Source organism: Tachypleus tridentatus, chromosome 2 (genome assembly GCF_004210375.1).
Source record: "Tachypleus tridentatus isolate NWPU-2018 chromosome 2, ASM421037v1, whole genome shotgun sequence".
NCBI classification, from domain to species: Eukaryota; Metazoa; Arthropoda; class Merostomata; order Xiphosura; family Limulidae; genus Tachypleus; species Tachypleus tridentatus.
Genome location: NC_134826.1, coordinates 122,639,507 through 122,657,594, shown reverse-complemented (window position 1 = coordinate 122,657,594; position 18,088 = coordinate 122,639,507). Strand labels below are relative to the sequence as shown.

The 18,088-nt window shown below is 33.2% G+C and overlaps 1 protein-coding gene across 7 annotated transcripts in view; it reads left to right on the top strand.

The window, feature by feature from the left end:
- The window catches only part of LOC143244990 (homeobox protein extradenticle-like), a 219,983-nt gene that overhangs the window by 181,611 nt on the left and 20,284 nt on the right, over nucleotides 1-18,088 (top strand). Inside the window, exons 7-9 of one of the 7 annotated variants that reach the window (XM_076490663.1) lie at nucleotides 7,195-7,370; nucleotides 11,882-11,989; nucleotides 13,593-17,213. The exons of 1 other annotated variant lie outside the window; for it this stretch is intronic. In XM_076490663.1, coding sequence (XP_076346778.1) covers nucleotides 7,195-7,370; nucleotides 11,882-11,986 — 281 coding nt within the window. In that variant the 3' untranslated portion in view covers nucleotides 11,987-11,989; nucleotides 13,593-17,213. Of the gene's footprint in view, nucleotides 1-7,194; nucleotides 7,371-8,620; nucleotides 9,045-11,881; nucleotides 11,990-13,592; nucleotides 17,214-18,088 lie in introns of those variants that run through there. 5 more of the 7 variants (XM_076490668.1, XM_076490667.1, XM_076490662.1 and 2 more) reach the window with 5 other exon arrangements.

Here is an 18,088-nt window from a genome sequence, read left to right as displayed (position 1 = left end):
CTAGTCAACATTGTCAAGCATTTCGGCTACTCCTGTCAAATTGAATAATGAAATTTAACCTTCACTCTCGTAATTCAACTAAAGACGTGCGGAGTATGACTTCTTGTTTTTGCAGTAGCGGGACGCGAACCATAGAACTGTCACGCTATTACTACTGGACCACACTTGGCTCTACTTTTCATTTAAACGGCTATTTTAGTATTCTAGAAATGTAATGCACCTGCATTAATATTGGCAAAATAATATATATTATTTAGTGAACTTGAAGAACTGTAATAACTGTATATTAATTTATTTGATCATCTACTTACCCCAAGGCCCGGCATGGCCAGATGGTTAAGGTACTGGACTTGTAATCCGAGGGTCGCGGGTGCGAATCTCCGTCACACAAAACATGCTCGCTTTTTTACCAATGGAGGTGTTATAATGTCACGGTTAATCCCACTACTCGATGGTAAAAGGGTAACCCAAGAGTTGACGGTGGGTGGAGATGACTAGCTGCTTTCCCTCTAGTCTTACACTGCTAAATTAGGGATGGCTAGCGCAGATAGCGTTCGTATAGCTTTGCGCGAAATTGAAACCACACCTTACCACAATTGGTTGAAGGCGACATTTCTCTCTCTCTCTTTTCTGTTGTTTTCTCTGTCTCTGTTTATTCAATTTTTCAGGCTATAGAATAGCGCCACCTCCAGGGACACAACGGAATGTCTGCGGACTCACACTGCTAGAAATAGGGTTTTGATACCCATGGTGGGCAGAGCACAGATAGTTCGTTGTATAGTTTTGTTCTTAATTTCAAACACTCACTGGAGAATGAAGGTTATTATGTCTGATAAATGATGTATATCTGCCATACAGGTTAAATTTGATAAACGATGTATGCGTACTGCCTTGTAAATTTTATTTCTACAAAAACCTCTTAAAATCAAGACAATACTCCATGTATCTTAGTGTTGTGCATGTTCTGTTATTTTGTTGCTGGCTTTGTTTTTTCGTAACCTAGTGCTTAATTTATTTCTTATTCTTTACAGGCTAGGAGATAGTTGTTCTTAAGAAGTTGAATAATAGTTTATATTTGTTAAAAAGGTGTATATATGTCCACACATACACAGAGAGAGAGAGATGGATTTAACTAATAAACTGATATGAAGTGACTGACCAGTAGATTGATAGATAAATCATTTTAAAGTGTATAGCGACAGATAAATATTCGTGTAATATTTACATAAGAGACTAGTTGAAGGATCATAAACACAATAACTACGTAGTGTGCTAGGCTCAAGCCGATCTAAACCAATGGTGATGGGAAGTCATGGAATTGTGGTTTTCACATCCTCCTTTGTTTATTTCCTTTTATGAATTCTTTTTCGAAACGTGATAAATTTGTATACATCTAATAATTCATGGTATGCAGTAAGTAACTAAACTCTTTTTATTGAGATGTTTAAACGCAAATGCATCTATACTCTCTAATTTTTAATAAACCTTTTGTGGTTGAGTTGTTTAAGTGTGAACGTGTATATACCGTTAAAATTTCCTTTGAAACAACAGGTTTGTGATTGTGTTGTTTAAGAATAAATATATTTGAAATTCTTTAATGTGAATAAATCTTTTGCTTTAGCTGTCACCTTATCTAAACTCTTGGAATTTCTTCTTGTATCTAAAGCTTCTCTGTTCGTCCATGATCAGAAAAGAAGCAGTAATGCAGTTAGCTGATAACTGTTATTCATTTAATTGTTTTCCTTTGCTTTTTACGCTTTCGAATTCTATAATAATACATAGACACAAATAGCTTATCGTTTCTCACATCTTTCTTTCCAAACAACAACATGAATAAAATGAATAAGATAATCCACACACACTTATAAGATGGACTCGTTTTCAACAGAGGTAAACAAAAGGATACCGTTCGTTGGTGGACTTTATTTAGGGAGATGAGAAGGAAAGATTTGTTAGATGTGAGGAAAAGATCACTCACCATTCCATGATGGACCATTTTTATTAGAAGTAAAGAAAGAATAATTTGTTCTTCTATGCTACACAACTTTACTTTGGCAGATGTAAGGAAAATATCACTCACCATTCGATGGTGGGCTTTCTTTAGAGACAAAATAAGGGTCACTCATCCTTTAATAGTGAACCTTAATTCATTGAAAAGAAAGGTCACATATCATTTCCACCCCGGTTGTTTGATTTTTACCTCCATTTGATGTTTGTAATGAGAAGATAATTTATGCCGTTTTACTATAACGTTTTACGCAATTGTGTCAGCCTTTCAAGAATTTTTATTATACAGTTTAAGCTAAAGACAGCATGATGAAACAAGAGGTTTATACAGAAGCCCATTGTTAATTGAACTTGAAACGACCTATATTGTGTTTTATTGCCATTTCATTCGAGTTTATCTCAACCACTCACGTTTAAAACTCATAGAACTTAAGACCTCTTAGTTCTAACACAGGAACCCATTCAGCGTCAAAGATGTACTGTTTCCAACTTTAAAGACTAAAGGTCACACCCCGTAACAAATTACCACTAATAGCATAAATTAAACTGCGTTAATAAAAATATGTATTGATAATTTTGTAATCTCCTTTCTATAGCCGCGAATGAAGGAGGGCTTTTGTCCAATATCTCTGTATAATTTTTTGTTTACTAGCCTGGAAAGTTCTTTAAAGTTGCCAAAGTGACAACAACTCATGTAAGCTTCTCATTGAAAAATAAGTAGGATAATAGGCCATTTTTTATCATTTCCTGGATGGCTGATACACTTGATAGTTTGAAGTTTTTAAAAATACGCTATTACCATTATCTCAGGACTAAAGGTTTAGCTTAGTTGGATTATAGCACGCGTCCTGTGGACGGATTATAGTCTTTTCAAAACTCTGATATTCCACTGCTTCTTCCTGTCTCTGGTGGTTAGAGCTCTCGACTCGCAATCCTCAGATTGCGAGATTAAATCTCGTCATAAAACATGCTCCCCCTCTCAGTCGTGGAGAAATAACCATGCGACGGTCAGTCTCACATTTCGTTTGTAAAAAAGTGCCCTAAGAGTTGATGGTTGGTGATATTGTCCAGCCGCCTTTATAGTCTATCACTTCTCTATTAAATACAGTTAGTAAGATAACCTCGAGTAGCTTTACGCAAAATTCGAAAAACAAATTCTTTCCAGTTTGTAAGATAACCCCCTAAGCCAGTTCTATATCGATGGATTATCCATTATTATCTTCAAGCTTATCCGTTTTATACTTGTCACGAACATGCTAATTATAGAACAATTAAGAGGACGGATTCGAAATTTATTAGGTGAACTGTAACTGGATTACTGTTAAAAGAGGGGAAACATTTCTTCGCATAAGATAAAGGGGCCGCAGCGTTAAGAAAACTGTTAAAAGTACGAAAATATGATTTCCTCAAGATAGGTTACGTTTTAGATTCGATACAGAAAGTCAATAGCTTATTTTTGACTGCGTCTTCATTTTGTACAAACTGACTTACCTTTTATGTCTAGTTATATGTCCGCTGGTTACGAAATGTATTTAAAATATGTTAAGAAACAACTACTCCGAAATGGAAAAACAAACAAACAACAACAACACATTAATAACCTTTATTATGTCGTGTTAACCACCAATGAATGTATGTTTGTTTCAATTCAGAAAAACAAAACGCTTGTTATTGGTTTATATCTGTACATGTGACAAACACATAAAACTACTGTAGTGCGGGTAAGTTTCTACTCGTTATTCAGAGTTATGAAAGAAATTTTCCTCATCTTAAAACCAGGAGCTTGTAGGGATTTAGTTTTGTTTTTTAGTTATAAGACAACTAGTTGTAAACATTTAATTACTAAGTTACATTAATTTGACTGTTAGTACGGACAGACACCGTATAGTTACACTAATAACATTTATTCAATATTCGTCAGTTTGTTGTGTCAGTTGACTTGTTTCAACTTCTATCTCTGTTTCTTTAAAACAACAGTTTGTATTGTTGTTTTGTTAGTATTATCAATTGTTTTTTGCCGTTTCTGAAGTTCAACTCGATGTGATAGTTAACAAGAAAGAAATAAGTGATATTGCATGTACGTATGCATTTTTTCATCATGCATTCCATGCTATACACAGTTTCGTGGTGTATTCTATGTTATATGCAGTTTCATAGTGTATTTTATGCTATACGTAGTGTCATGTTTCAAGCTACGCAGTTTCTGTGGCAAACGATTTTGTGTCGTCCTCCATTCTGTACGTAGTTTCATGATGTATCCATTGCTGTTATTGAAAATTTCCGTGTATATGTATATATATATGTATGTGTGTGATTTCTTGCTGTGTATCTCAGAGCTGTCATTGTAGTTTAATTTTATTGCTCTTTCTCAAAACTAAGTGATTATTATACTTTAACAACGCTGCCACCGTCAGAGCAAGGATATATTATGATAGCATTGTTCGTTTCATAATGTAATAAGTATCCCAGGGAATTTCCTTTGTTGTACTAACATCATTTAGCCTTTTTGACTGGAACTGTCCTAGCCTTATTTCCGAAAAGGTCTGCAAGTTTAGCGTAATATTTCATTTTGCTCAGAAATTTCGAAATGAAATAACATCAATACGTCAAACTTACTGACACTGACTCTCAAACCGTTTGTCCTGTTTCTTACTGTATCATTCTAGTTTTGACATGATGTATTGAGACATCGAGTCACTTCTTCCCATACACACATGTTCTACTCTATTTCTCCCTCCCGCTCTTTTTAATATCATCACTTTCCTTTCTTTACTTGCAAGCTTCCAAAAATTGCTCGGTTTTCCGTTTCCCTTGGGATTGAATCTGTCTGGGTCCGTACAAACTCACTTTCATACCCATTTCATTTGTTGATGGCTTCTCTCCAATGAAAGAAATATAGAGGGGCGAGTGGAAGGAGAGAGGTTAAAAAAAAAAGAGGTTAAAAGGATAGAGCAATCCTTTTAACTGATCAAACAGGCGTCGGGTCAGAAATAAGAAAAACCAAAACAGTTTTGTGAAGAAACTATATAACATTATTTTAAGTTGTTGTTGATTTTTTTTCTAGTTTCTCAACCGTATTTGTTTTACGTTTCTTGTGTTGTACATTACAGTTCTTGGATTACTAAGAAAGTAATAAGCTTGTCACTAACTTTGCATTTATATTAAATCTCAGTGTAATGGATTTATTACACTTGCATAAATGCAGGTGTATTGATGTATACTTTTAAGTGATAAGAAATGCCTTGTTCTACTACAGTATCCTAGAATATCTTTAATTATAAGTTTCCTCTCCATTTAAGCTCAGGACGAAATCTATGGGTCAATAACGCTAAAGCTCAAATTTCGATACCCGTAGTATAGCACGGATAGCCAGCCCATTGTGTAGCTTTGTGCTTAACAGCCTAACAAACAAACAAACGTTTGATAATTACGACAGTTCTGAACGACAACTGTTTTAATAGCAGCACTATTGTGATAAAATCCCGAAAAAATACAAGGGCCTCAAAATTTTAAAGGGATGGTGCTTAAAAAGCCTAACATATTCTGATATGCTTTTCAGGAGAGGTATTTATACACACACACATGTATATAAAACATATATAAACTAAATTATAACTTTCCAACTTTTCATTACAGGCTGCTCGAAACGTTTCTGCTGTTCCACTTGATAGATATTTTTATTTTTTACATAATGATTAGGTTTTATTAGAGTCGTTAATGACTGTCGATTTCTTACATGATCGCCCATCCGATACTTTGCAGGATTACAAAAATTAAAAGATAATGAAGTAAGCAAGTTATATCGTGAAAGAGCTTAGAGACAGCCTCAGAGTGCCTTCAGTAATACTGTAATGTCTTCTTATTTCTGAAATAGACAAAAGCAGACAAATACGATGATCAAAGAAAATTGTTACAGATGAGAAACTCGGAAACGTTTTTTTTTCTTCTCTTTAAGTGTATGTGAACATTTGTATGTTGGAACGTTTCAGAAAGTTTTAAAGATTAAAAAAAACAACTCTTGAATATAAAAAAAAATACCCGAGATTTTTTGCAGTACTTTAACCTTTAACAGAACAGTTATTTCCTTCAAACGTTTTCCAGCTTGAGGAGTTACTTAAGTAATTAAATATTGGTTTGTTTTTGAATTTCACGCAAAGCTGCAATAGGGCTATCTGCGCTAGCCGTCCCTAATTTAGCAATGTAAGACTAGAGGGAAGGCAGTTAGTCATCACCACACACCGCCAACTCTTAGACTACTCTTTTACCAACGAATAGTGGAATTGACTGTTACATTATAACGACCCTAGGGCTGAAGGGGTGAGCATGTTTGGTGTGATGAAGATTCGAACTCGCGACCCTCATATTTCGAATCGAGTGCTTTAACCACGTGGCCATGCCCGTCAATTAAATGTTAAGATGTCTCTTTTTTTGATAGTTATTGTATATCTAACTATAAACATACAACTGGGAGAATCTATCTATAAACGTTATAGTAAAAGAGTAATAATATATCAAGCTCATTAAATTTTCAGTAAATATTTTATGCTAACTTTTTTTATCTATACAAACCAAAATTGTGTTTTCTGATATGAAAATATAACTTGGACTTGCTTCAATACTATGATAACATATTTTTAGACGAGCATGGATTACCTTTCACTAACAAATAACATTTTCCTTAAATGTAAGTCGTAAGAAGTTGATAAAATCAATCGATATTCGGCACGTTTAAAGTAGATGTTTAAATTTAATATGAACCATTAATGTAATGCAACTGAGTATTGTAAATATTATAAAAAACAAATATAACGCATTATCAATCGCAGCCGCCAGACTTCTTAAGAACTTCAAAGTTTAAGCATACCAATAGATGCTTTGATTAATGAGCACGAAATCCTATAGATGGCAGTTTCTACATTAGATTTTGATGAGTTCTCAGTGGGCTTCAAAGTGGGAGCTGGTTTTGCAGAAGCAAAAAAAGTGTTAATAGTCTGTGAAATCGCACATGAAAATGTTTACAAAAAATGTAAATAGTCTTAATATACGATAAGCACTTAGCATTTCTAATATCTTAAAATACAGCTCTATAAACAAGACTGAACAATTCCGTTTTTGAAATATTTGTGACTTGATTCATTCGTGGTTGTGCAGTACCTAGTTGTAACCTAAGTATTTCGTTTTTAACAGCAGTAAGTGGTGGTGGAGCTGCATATGGTATGGTGCCATCAAGCCAGGGACAGATGATTAGTCCGCCTCCACCGCCAGGACCAGTACCACCTAGCGACGGAATGTATAACATGAGCATGAACGGTGGTGACTCCTACCAGTCCGTCTCATCAATGGGAACCAATGTCCAACCACAGGTGATAACAGTGTTTTCTGTTTGAATCTATGAATTCTTGTCATACATATATCACAGTAAATCTTACTTCTGTGATGTATATACTGTTATTTACGTCCTGTGCTATTGACATGTTACCAGAATATTGTTGTCATAGTGAGGTATGTAGGTAGATAATTCCGACAGGAAGTTACGTCAGTTTGTTTTCGTTTCAAAGTAACTAGTTAACCCCTTCGCTGCGTTGTACCATAGAAACCTCGGCATGTGCTAACCTTCTTTAAGTATATTCCTAAACAAGTGTATTTGCTTTGGCTACACATATAATAGATCCCAGAGGAATTTCAAGTTTGTTTGTTTTTTTATGATCTTACAGTATTGTAGATTAAATAGCGAAGTCGTATGATTAAGATATACCTTAAGCAGTACAACGTACTTTCATAGAAGATTTGGGATAACACTTGAGGTTTTTCTGACATTTACGGCTTTACTTATGCAACTGTATATCATTGATTAGCTATGATAAACCTAAAGAAAAAAGGCGAAAAGGAAAGCAGGTTTTGTTTCCTATCACCTCAGAAGAACCAAAGCAATGAATATCGGAAAGACACCCAATATATATGCCAAATATGACTTGAATGCTGGATACATGTGAAGTGCACGTACATATATCACGAGTAATAAATTACGAGACTGTCGCGAAAGTGGTTTTTCAATGCTGCTTAAAGGTGTGTGTGTATATGTCGTTTCAAAACAAGAGATGATACTGTGTATAAACAACGTATTTTAGTGATTTTGAAACTATGTAGGAAAATCCGCGACATTATAACAAAACTACGCAAATAAAGTCCACATAGGAAATGAACATTGCTATACTAAAAACCTGTCAAAAATGTGACAATTTGCAATCTTTTAATTCTCTTCGTATATTTATTATTGTTTTTTGTTTATACAAAGAACATCATATAAGGAGATAGTTCACGTCACTTACGAAATAAAATGTTTTAGTTGTAAATGATATAGCAGTGTTATACTCTCTGGTGTTTATATTGGTTCTAGAAATGTCTTGTTCAACAAAATGATTATCTCATTCAAGAAAGTGAAAACGAACACAACATATCTACGAATAGTTTTTAAAAACGATAAATAATACTGGCTTAAATACTGCAGTTTTCAAATGCGTTTCTTATTGTTTTTGTTTATTGTTTTATATGATATAATAATCCGTATAGTTCTTTATAATAAAATTAATGTAAGACGTGTGCTTTCTTATAGCAAAGCCATATCGGGCTATCTGCTGTGTCCACCGAAGGGAATCGAACCGCTGATTTTAGCGTTATAAATTTGAAGACTCACTACTTTGTCGCCGAGGGACATTTTAAATGTGATTTCTTTTAATATGTGTAATTGGGTGTACACTAGTGGTTAGCGTGCCTGGAATATTTTCTGAAAATTTACAGTTTGCGTTTTATTGCCACTAAAACGCCCTCTGTTGTTTGAAGCGTAAGAATACCATTCGTATCCCATTATTAGGTAAAAACAAACAAACTTGGTCACGAGTTAGCAGTGATGCCATTGACTAGGTGCCTTTCCTCTAACCTGTAACTTCAAAATATGGGACAGCTAGCGCAGATAGGTTCAAGTGACTGCGCGACAGTAAACAAACATCTTATGTAGTAATTACTATCTTCTCTTCTCTTGCACCAATAATAATGTGTTAAGTTAATTTTTAAAAAAAGTATCCGTAATACAGTTCACAGTAAAATCTTACTTATTTCAATAGAAAAAAATTAGTAGTATAGCAAGATGGTCAAGTCAGATATGTTCTAGGAAATATTTTTTCTACTTATTTTTAAGTTTTCCATGTCTATTATCAGTAAAACGAGAAAAAGAAACCTGGCGTGTACTGTTTTTGATTTAAAGAATACACTTCTATTACTTGTAACTGAAAACTTACTTTTAAAGAATACACTTCTATTACTTGTAACTGAAAACTTACTTTTAAAGAATACACTTCTATTACTTGCAACTGAAAACTTACTTTTCAAAGGTTTGGTGGAAGAAATCTTAAGTGGCTTCTTTAAAAGCTAACTCGTGTAATAGTAGGAAGGTAGTTTATAGCATGGTAACAAGACAGTCCACAGTGACCAGATCTACGATACAAATGACAGGACTAAAACAGAAAGAAAAGAACAGCGTACTAATCTAAGTTCTATTACGTGTTGTTAGTTTTTGTTGTTGTTTTTCTAAATCTCATGTAAGAGCTTTCTTATGTTGATCCTCTTCTTTCTGATGTGTAGTTTCTGTAGAAGAACCAAACCAATCTAGATAAATTGGGAGTCTGAAGGGGGGTGAGACCGCCCACAAGCGGTAGGTTGGAGCTTATTTGTGACATTTTGGGTGACAAAACTAACCGAACTCAAGCCCCCTCTCCAGTACAAAACACACTTCATCTTTTATTGCCACTTTTCCCCATCATTAGTAAAGCTTAATCCAGTTTTATCCCGATACAGAAGATCTCCTGCTGACTGGGCAGAAAACTGACACATCCCTTGTAAAGATGGTTGCCCTTTTTTTATTAAATTACTTTTTTATTATTGTATTAGCTGACTCGCTGCAAACCTCGCCTTCACTTTCTCAGGTTATCGAATAAAATACCGATATAGCATTTTGGTTATTTACCAAGAGTTTTTTTTTTTTTTTTTCTCCAGCCCATAACATATCCAGATTAAATTTACAACTAAATAAGTGTAATGAAATTATTGACAGATTACTATGTTTTTGTGGTGGTTTTTTTTTTAGGACATAGCGCTTAAAAATAAAGAAAATGTTTAAATAGTATGGAAATATTAGGACTGAACTGCAGAGTTGTGATATAAATAAAATTTGAAGAAATTTCAGTTGAACATCTAAAGTAAACCTGAAACTCCTGTATTAGTCCCGCCCCCTTCTGGTGACTCAGAAAAAAGTTCGGGGTCTAAAATTCGGAGATCAGTATCCGCTGTTGGTAGAGTACAGGTGACCCGTTTTGCAGCTTTTAGCTTTAAAAAAAAACACTCTCTCTCTCTCTATATATATATATATATGTTTTGCGAATTATCCGTTAGCGCACTATAAGCTTCGGAGGTCAGGTCGCTACAAATCTGGTTCAATCTCCGTCGTGGTCACAACGCAAGTTGTCTGTTGGGTAGGTTAGCGTTTAACAAGAAACAAAGATATATAGGGTGAAACGTTATAACTTTCATAATTATACGATGTTGGTTTTACTAGGCATTTTATTATTACGTCTTATTATTTTTTAAAAAATATTATAACTATCTTTATCACACATTAACAGTTCGATACCTTATATATTTATTATTTTTTTAGTTTAGAATTCGACCTAACCTAATTTCGAGTAAAAATTCACTTTTGTTAACTTTTTTATGTGTACTTCAATTAATTTATCCCAAATAAAGTTGTTAGATTAATTGAAGTGTATTGTTTCAACATACACAGTTTAAAAGTGCATTATCACAATATTAAGATTTTACAAGAGCAAGGCTGTTGGTTTAATTCTAGTTAAAATACTTCCGGTGTGGAAGATATAAGTTTGAATTTCTATATCAGCACGAAAAACAGGTTCGTGCGGTTACACATATTTGCGACAAAGTTATCAGTGGGATTTTCAAATATATTAGCCATTTATATTTGTACAGCTGTGTTTGCGGATATATGTATGCTTTTTAATTTTGCTTACTTCTGTCTTAATGTATGTATATACTTATGTTTTTCTACTTTTCCTAATTCGGAAATCTGATGTGAATTTTATTTACCGCTTATTTTAGGATACAGTAGACATGTTTTTATGTCATTTCGTTTTAAGGACATATTTCACATGTATGTTTATTCAAATTAATCTTAAGACTATATATAAATTTGAGTTTATATCGCATATAATATTATCTTACTTTTTGTCATTGTATTTAAGAAGGATTCTAATTCGATAAAACATTCTTAAGTTTTTTTTTAATACAATTTAATCTTGAGAATATATGTATGTGAAGTCCATGTCATTTAATGCGATTGAATATTATAGATGTTGTCACTGTATTTTGTACGCAGTAATTCTGACGACGTAATTCGTGTAATTTTAATACAGTTGAAGTCGGAGAATATAATCAATACATATTTATACGGCTCAGCCTTTAATACAATTCTACAGCAGTGTTGATGTTTTGAAATTCTATATGCCATATTTAGTCGAGCTGAGAGTGACGAATCTAAATATTATTTTGCTTACATTTTGTTTTGTTTTATCGCATGGTTGTATGTACTCTGCCTGCTGGGACTTTCCGACTCATGCATGAACTTCATTTATTGATAATTTGTTAAATACGATTTTTTTATATATTATTAACGAGGCGTTTTCTTAGCTTTTAATTTATTATGTATAGCTGGTAGATATGAAACGGTGATTGTACTGTAGTTTAGGACTGTGAAACAGAAGGGGGTCATGTCACCTTCTACAGTTGAGGGCTGTTTTTTTTCCTTCAGGCCCACTCTCAGAGGCATGTTTTCAACCAGCCAGCAGGGATGCCGGAAGGGTTGGCTGCAGCCAGCCTGTACGAGACTGGTGTCCATCAGATTCAATACGGATGAAATGTATGACAAATCATCTTCCTTCTTGCATGCTGTATGTGTAGTAATGGTGGTGGTGGTGATATTGGATGTGGGGATGGCAGGGATGGGGGGTGCATGGTGGTCAGGCAGAGTTGGCTTTCAAAGGGTAGATATGCATTAAGTTTAGAGTCTCTTAAGTATTAAGTAAAGAATTCGTAATAAGTTGGTTGTACTTCCAATGCCACCTGTTCATATAATGCTACCTCTTGTTTTTAAAGCACTATCTTAGTAGCGATCAGTACTTATAACGTGAAATGAAGTACCATCAGTGGCTTTAGATTTCTATACATCGCGATATTGTTATAATTATGTGTTATTTTTTGTGAATATTAATTTTTTCGCGATCGTTTAGAATCTGCCCAGAAATAAACCAAACGTCACGATTAGAATTGTTTCTAATCCATAACATTCGTGAATTATAAGGATATTTAATATTCGCTATTTTATGGAGAAAACATTGCTGTTAATATACCAGTATAGGAAGCTTTGCTTTCATTTGAAAAAAAATTATATACCTTCTATTGGTGCAGTTCAAGGAAACTCTTCGTTTTCCATTAATATCCATTGAATATTTTTTGGTGCCATTGAATATTTTTTTGTGAATCCTTTAACGAATGATATCATAAGGAAACTTCACCACAGTGTAATAATAATAACACTATTCAACATTCTTACTAATACTACTAATGAAATTTCACGTTGTTTACATTAAATATCTGTAACACTATGTAGGTACTTTAAATCTGATTTGTTTTATCAACATTTTCGGCAGTACTATTAATATTATAGATACTACGAAAGAAACCCTGTAGATGTTGTTTGAGGGTATATAACTTTGACCGCGACTTTTATTTCAGTTCCTCCTTATTTTATTTGGGAGGGGGGCAGATGAGAGAAATCTTTGTGGAGAGGAAAATGAAATAGATTATTTGTTGTTGTTTATTTTTTGCGTAGAGAAGAGCAGGAAAAGCAAAATAATCGTTTTGCACGTGATATTTTCTTATTCAGTTTTCGTTGTCTGGTTTTGTTTTAAACAGTGCGAGTGATCACCAAGGCAACATCTCTTCCCTGTGATCGTAAGTTTTCTAGTATGACATCTCTAGATTTCTTGGGCACACACTAATGTAATACTCTCTAGACAACACTTGAAAGTGCTATCGTGAGATTGGTAATTTTTACAGATTGAGAAAGACTTTCTCCCCATTTCAACCTTTTATCACTAACGAACCCATAAGATCATAAGAGATAATTGAAGGGTATTTTTCTAGGAATGTCATCTGTCAAAAAATAAGATTTTCGTAAATGAAGTATTGTGGATAATGTTTATGAGTACACTGTTTACGAACGTTTTCATCAAGTATATTTTGTACCCTTATGAAGTACGAAATTACATACTGATGTTCTTTGTACAACATGGAACCGGAACCTGACTTAAAACAAGATAGTTTATAATAATTAGTATGGTAAGATGGTTACTGTCGAGGAATGCGTTACATATTTAGTATTTGTAAGAGAATTTTCGTAATTTTATTGTTTATTTATGCCAAAATAATTAATGATTTTCCTTGTTGTTCTGGCTTTGCAGGGAGCAAGTGAACACCACCGTCTTTAGTGGGTGCACTTGGAAAATTAAGCCAGACTCCAAAGTCTTCTGTATCCACATCTATACATGCGTGTACGGACGTTTTGCTCCTGTTCACTGTGGTCTGTGTTTTTGTTCCTGTTTGGGATGAACGTAATTCCATATACACATAGACAAAAAAAAAAACTAACAAAAAACACAGTCACGTGCACCAAACTTTCATTCGAAGTCTACATCAGAACAGAAGAATAACAAGAGAAAAACTTTTTTTTGTGCCATATCCAAAAACCGAGGATTTATTTGACCGAGCTTTTGATTTGTTAATTACCTACCATTGTTTTCGTTCTTTGCTTGTTTGTTTATTTGTTCCTTTTTTAACTTTCGGAATCTCATGTTGAAGAAGATAATAATGATAATACTAGAAAAGAAGATATATGTTCCCTTGAGATTTGCTCAAGGAACACTAATTAGAAAACCTTGTCTTCAACATTCATCCACGATTAGAGCTTAATATTGATTCGGAATTTGCGATCGAACGTTTTTGGGAAATGAATTCATCCCAGTTGGTTTTTGTCCTGGTTGCATTAATACAATTGTTGGCGGGTAATATGCACCGAGACAGTAGAAAGAGGACGCAAAAATCCGGTTTTTATACTTGGAAAGTGGCACGTTCGGGCCTATGAGTTCAGATGTGAAACGTCAAGAATGACCAGTCAAGAAATGTTTTAAGACTCGATTAAATAGCTGTGAAGTTGCGTGAAGATAGTAAAACAGTAAATGACTGTTAATAAAACGTATAAGTAGAGAAACTGGTAAGCATCGTTACAAGAGTTTCTTAACAATTTTGAAAATTAAATGTTTTTATGGAACATAATCAAACTAACTTGAAAAATCGTATCCTTGCAAAGTTAAGTTTTAAAAAAAAGCTGGAAAATAAGAATTATAGAAAGATCTTGGAACTTCCACAAATGAAACAAGATTTTCATCTTGCATTTTTGGACAGTTTTTAATGTCAGTTTGTGTGGACGTTGGAAGTTCTAAGTAAATTATCAATGTCCAAATGATATGGACATCTTAGAGAAATTAGAGTAAGTAAAGCAAGGATTTTAAAACGTCTGTACAGATTGGACTTTTATGTAAGATATAGCTTCATTTCCATTTTTCATTTTGTTTTGGTCTCTTGGGACAGAAAGGCTAGGGGTTTTTATAAGTTAATTTCTCTATATCGTAATATAAATGGAAATGTTGTTCTTGCAAATCTTACAAGATAAAGACTGTGTTAAAATTATTCTGATTTGGATGTTAATTTATGTCTGTTGTTTATGGTATCCACAATCAAAAACAAGTTTTAAAAAGTTTGGTCATTTCGGTAACTATAAGATATTTTTTTTACTTCTTACTATGTTGAATATTGTTCGTTATTTTATCTTCAATTTTTCAAAGTTTTCATCATTCTGTTTTTTTAAGCAACTTATAGTGTGGTTTTAACGCAATAAATACAAGATTTAAGCAGATGTTACAAAATTAAAACTTATATCGTGATCCAAATAAATTCAAGATTTCAGTACCTAAATTGAAAATATTATTAATACTAAGTCTTGTTGATGCTGAAAATTTTGTCACGTTCAGATTGGCTTTTAATACACTTAAAATTTATCCCAAATGCTGCTTTTGTTCTGGTAATTGGTATTTCTTAAATTTTACTTCAAGTTTTCTTGAAGAAAAGCGTAGTTTTTTTCTAATTTCATGTATTATACATACATACATATTTCTATATAAATATGGAAGTAGAAAAAAACAATCGAATTATGCTTTGCCTCAGAAAAACTCGAAGTAAAATTCAAATGATGTCAGCTACGAGAAACCACATTTACTATTTTGTAGAGTCAGCCTTGCATGTTTTTTGGCCCATGTTTTCGTTTCTCTGGTATACGAAAAAGAAACTATATTTCTGATAAATTTTTCCACATTTAAAACGTCATAGTGATAGTATCCAATCTATTTTGTCACTAGTTAAGATGTAATTGAGTAATGTTCCGGAACGTTTAACCTTTGAAATGAAGTTTTGAAGGAGTTGATGAAACAGATTTAATTCACGAAATCACTTAAGATTTCAAAAAGTAAGTAACATGATAGGAACCGATATATATATATATAAATAAAACAGTGTGGGATAAACGTTACAATACAGTTGGTACTACATGTTACCGGATGTTTCTAAAGAAAATATTACAAAATCAGTTGAAACAAATCTAATTATTGTTTGATTGAAAGTAACATGTAGAGGTTAAAATATGTTTCTATACGAAACAACTGTAGAGCAACATATGTCTCACTCTGTAAATAAATACCAGTCAAGCGTGGCTATGACTTGATTTTAAAACAGCCAATAATCAAGTATATGACATGTGGTAACTGTATAGCTCAGTGTTTGTGAAGAAACATACGCACTTTTGTCTCAACTGTATATTAAACATTAAAAAAAAAACGCATCATAATAATAATAATAGCATGTCACAAGTATTTCTTCTAATTAATAGGTTGATGTGTACAAAGACGTTACTTGTTTAGATTATTAAATTCTAGATAACCATACAGAAAGCGAACTATATAGAGCAGACGTTATATTTAGAATGTCTACACAGTATGGACATGTTTTCTACTGGAATTTTCTTCAAAGTTCTTTTCTCTTTATTTTTCCTCTAACGGTACAAATCATGTGCAGGCCCCATAACGATACCATCATCTTAGTCTAAAACCATCAACGTAGTGTAGTAATTCATTATTTTTTATTTATCCGGTGCATTGTTCATTACGTTACAACTCCGAATCAGCCACGTTATCGATGGACGACTTTCTTCATCTATCGAAAGCCTTGTGTGTGCTAAAGTTTTCCTACGGAACACGGAGGTCATGAAAATTCATTATTTTTTGTTCTAAAAAAATAATTTGCTTAGCTTTATCGTAGCTTCGACTTGTATAAGATTTATATTTTAGTTGTTTTTTTTTTTAATAATACGAAAAAGTAATAATTCGAGTAAGGAACTGAATTGATTGTTAGTAGAAATGAATTAGTTCTTGTTACTTCACTGCCGAATCGATACTGTAAGCCAGTGATTTTGAATGGCGTATTTCACTGAATTCGAAAAACAGAGTAAACGTTCAAATCTGAACAACATTTCAAACGAACCGAACATACTCTAACGAATATAAATTGAGTATGTGCTAATGTGCTAGAATTACATAGGTGTGAAAGTATGGGGTAAGAATATCTATTTAGAAAAATTACTTTTTTTTTGCTAGAGAAGGTAAGGATTCTTGAAAAATAACAGTGAAATTGATTCGTATACATTCATTAACTGAAACTGAACCGTGCACGTTCAATTAATTATATAGGGCCGCGTAGGGTTTAAATAGCATTGTTATGTGTCGGAGTGATTTCTTCAGTTAAAGGTAATATACTGCATTTTTAATAAATGTGTCGCCATCAGTGTTTCTGTACAGCATAGAAAGTTCAATATTATCGTCAGTGGGTGTATGTATAAATGTCAATACTTTACAGGCCCATCTTTAGGGACTGTCTAGGGATAATAATTGTCCCAAATAAAAAGGTTTTGTCATAAAGATTCTCAGTCTTTTGTTGTTGTTCTTATAGAGATAAAAAAGATTCAAACATGTAAATTTTCACTTTGTAAAATATCTTTTCCAGTTTTATACAACGATAACAATTAAGTATTTTTGCTTAAATTGTAGTTCTAACTTCCAAAGTTTCTTTTTAAAAACAACTGTTATATTACCTTAACAACATTCTTATACGTATTACTGAAAAGAAAGTGTTATTTAAACCAGCTGTTCGTGTTTTATTACTGTCTTCAACACAATGCAATACCAAAGTGTTTTCTCTTTGTAATGTTTTGGTCGTTATGTATTGACGTGAAGTGGCCTGGTGTTTAACGTATCTCATTTTGGATCCAAAGTTCGTCTCCCGTTTGCCGGGAAAAAAAATGTTATAAGTGTGACAGGATCGCGCTCCGGTTTCGAAAGAAAAAATTGTGTTATAAGTGTAAAAGTCAAATCAAACTATTCAATTAGGATAACCAGTGAGCTTAACAGCTAACTGTGGTTGCTGCTGGTTTGGTTGCCTCCCCCCACAGTCTATCTTTTCAAAATTAAGAATTACTTCGCGCGAATACCTGAATAGAAACGTTAACGCATATGAATTTATTTTAAACTTTCATATCATCTTTTTTATTCACAAAAATGTGCAATAAACGCTTTTGTTGTTGTTGTTTTTACCGAAACAGAATTGTAAGTTTTAAAATTAATCACACCTGTCACGTAAACCGTTATGAAATTTGTAGAAATAAAATGCCCACAGATAAAGCTCAGGATTCGCTATTGTACTGCTTTATATTTAACAACAAGCAGAAAAAACATTTTTCTATGAAAAAATATGCCTCATATTTCTCGTATTTTTCCCTCCATAACTGCCATTTTTA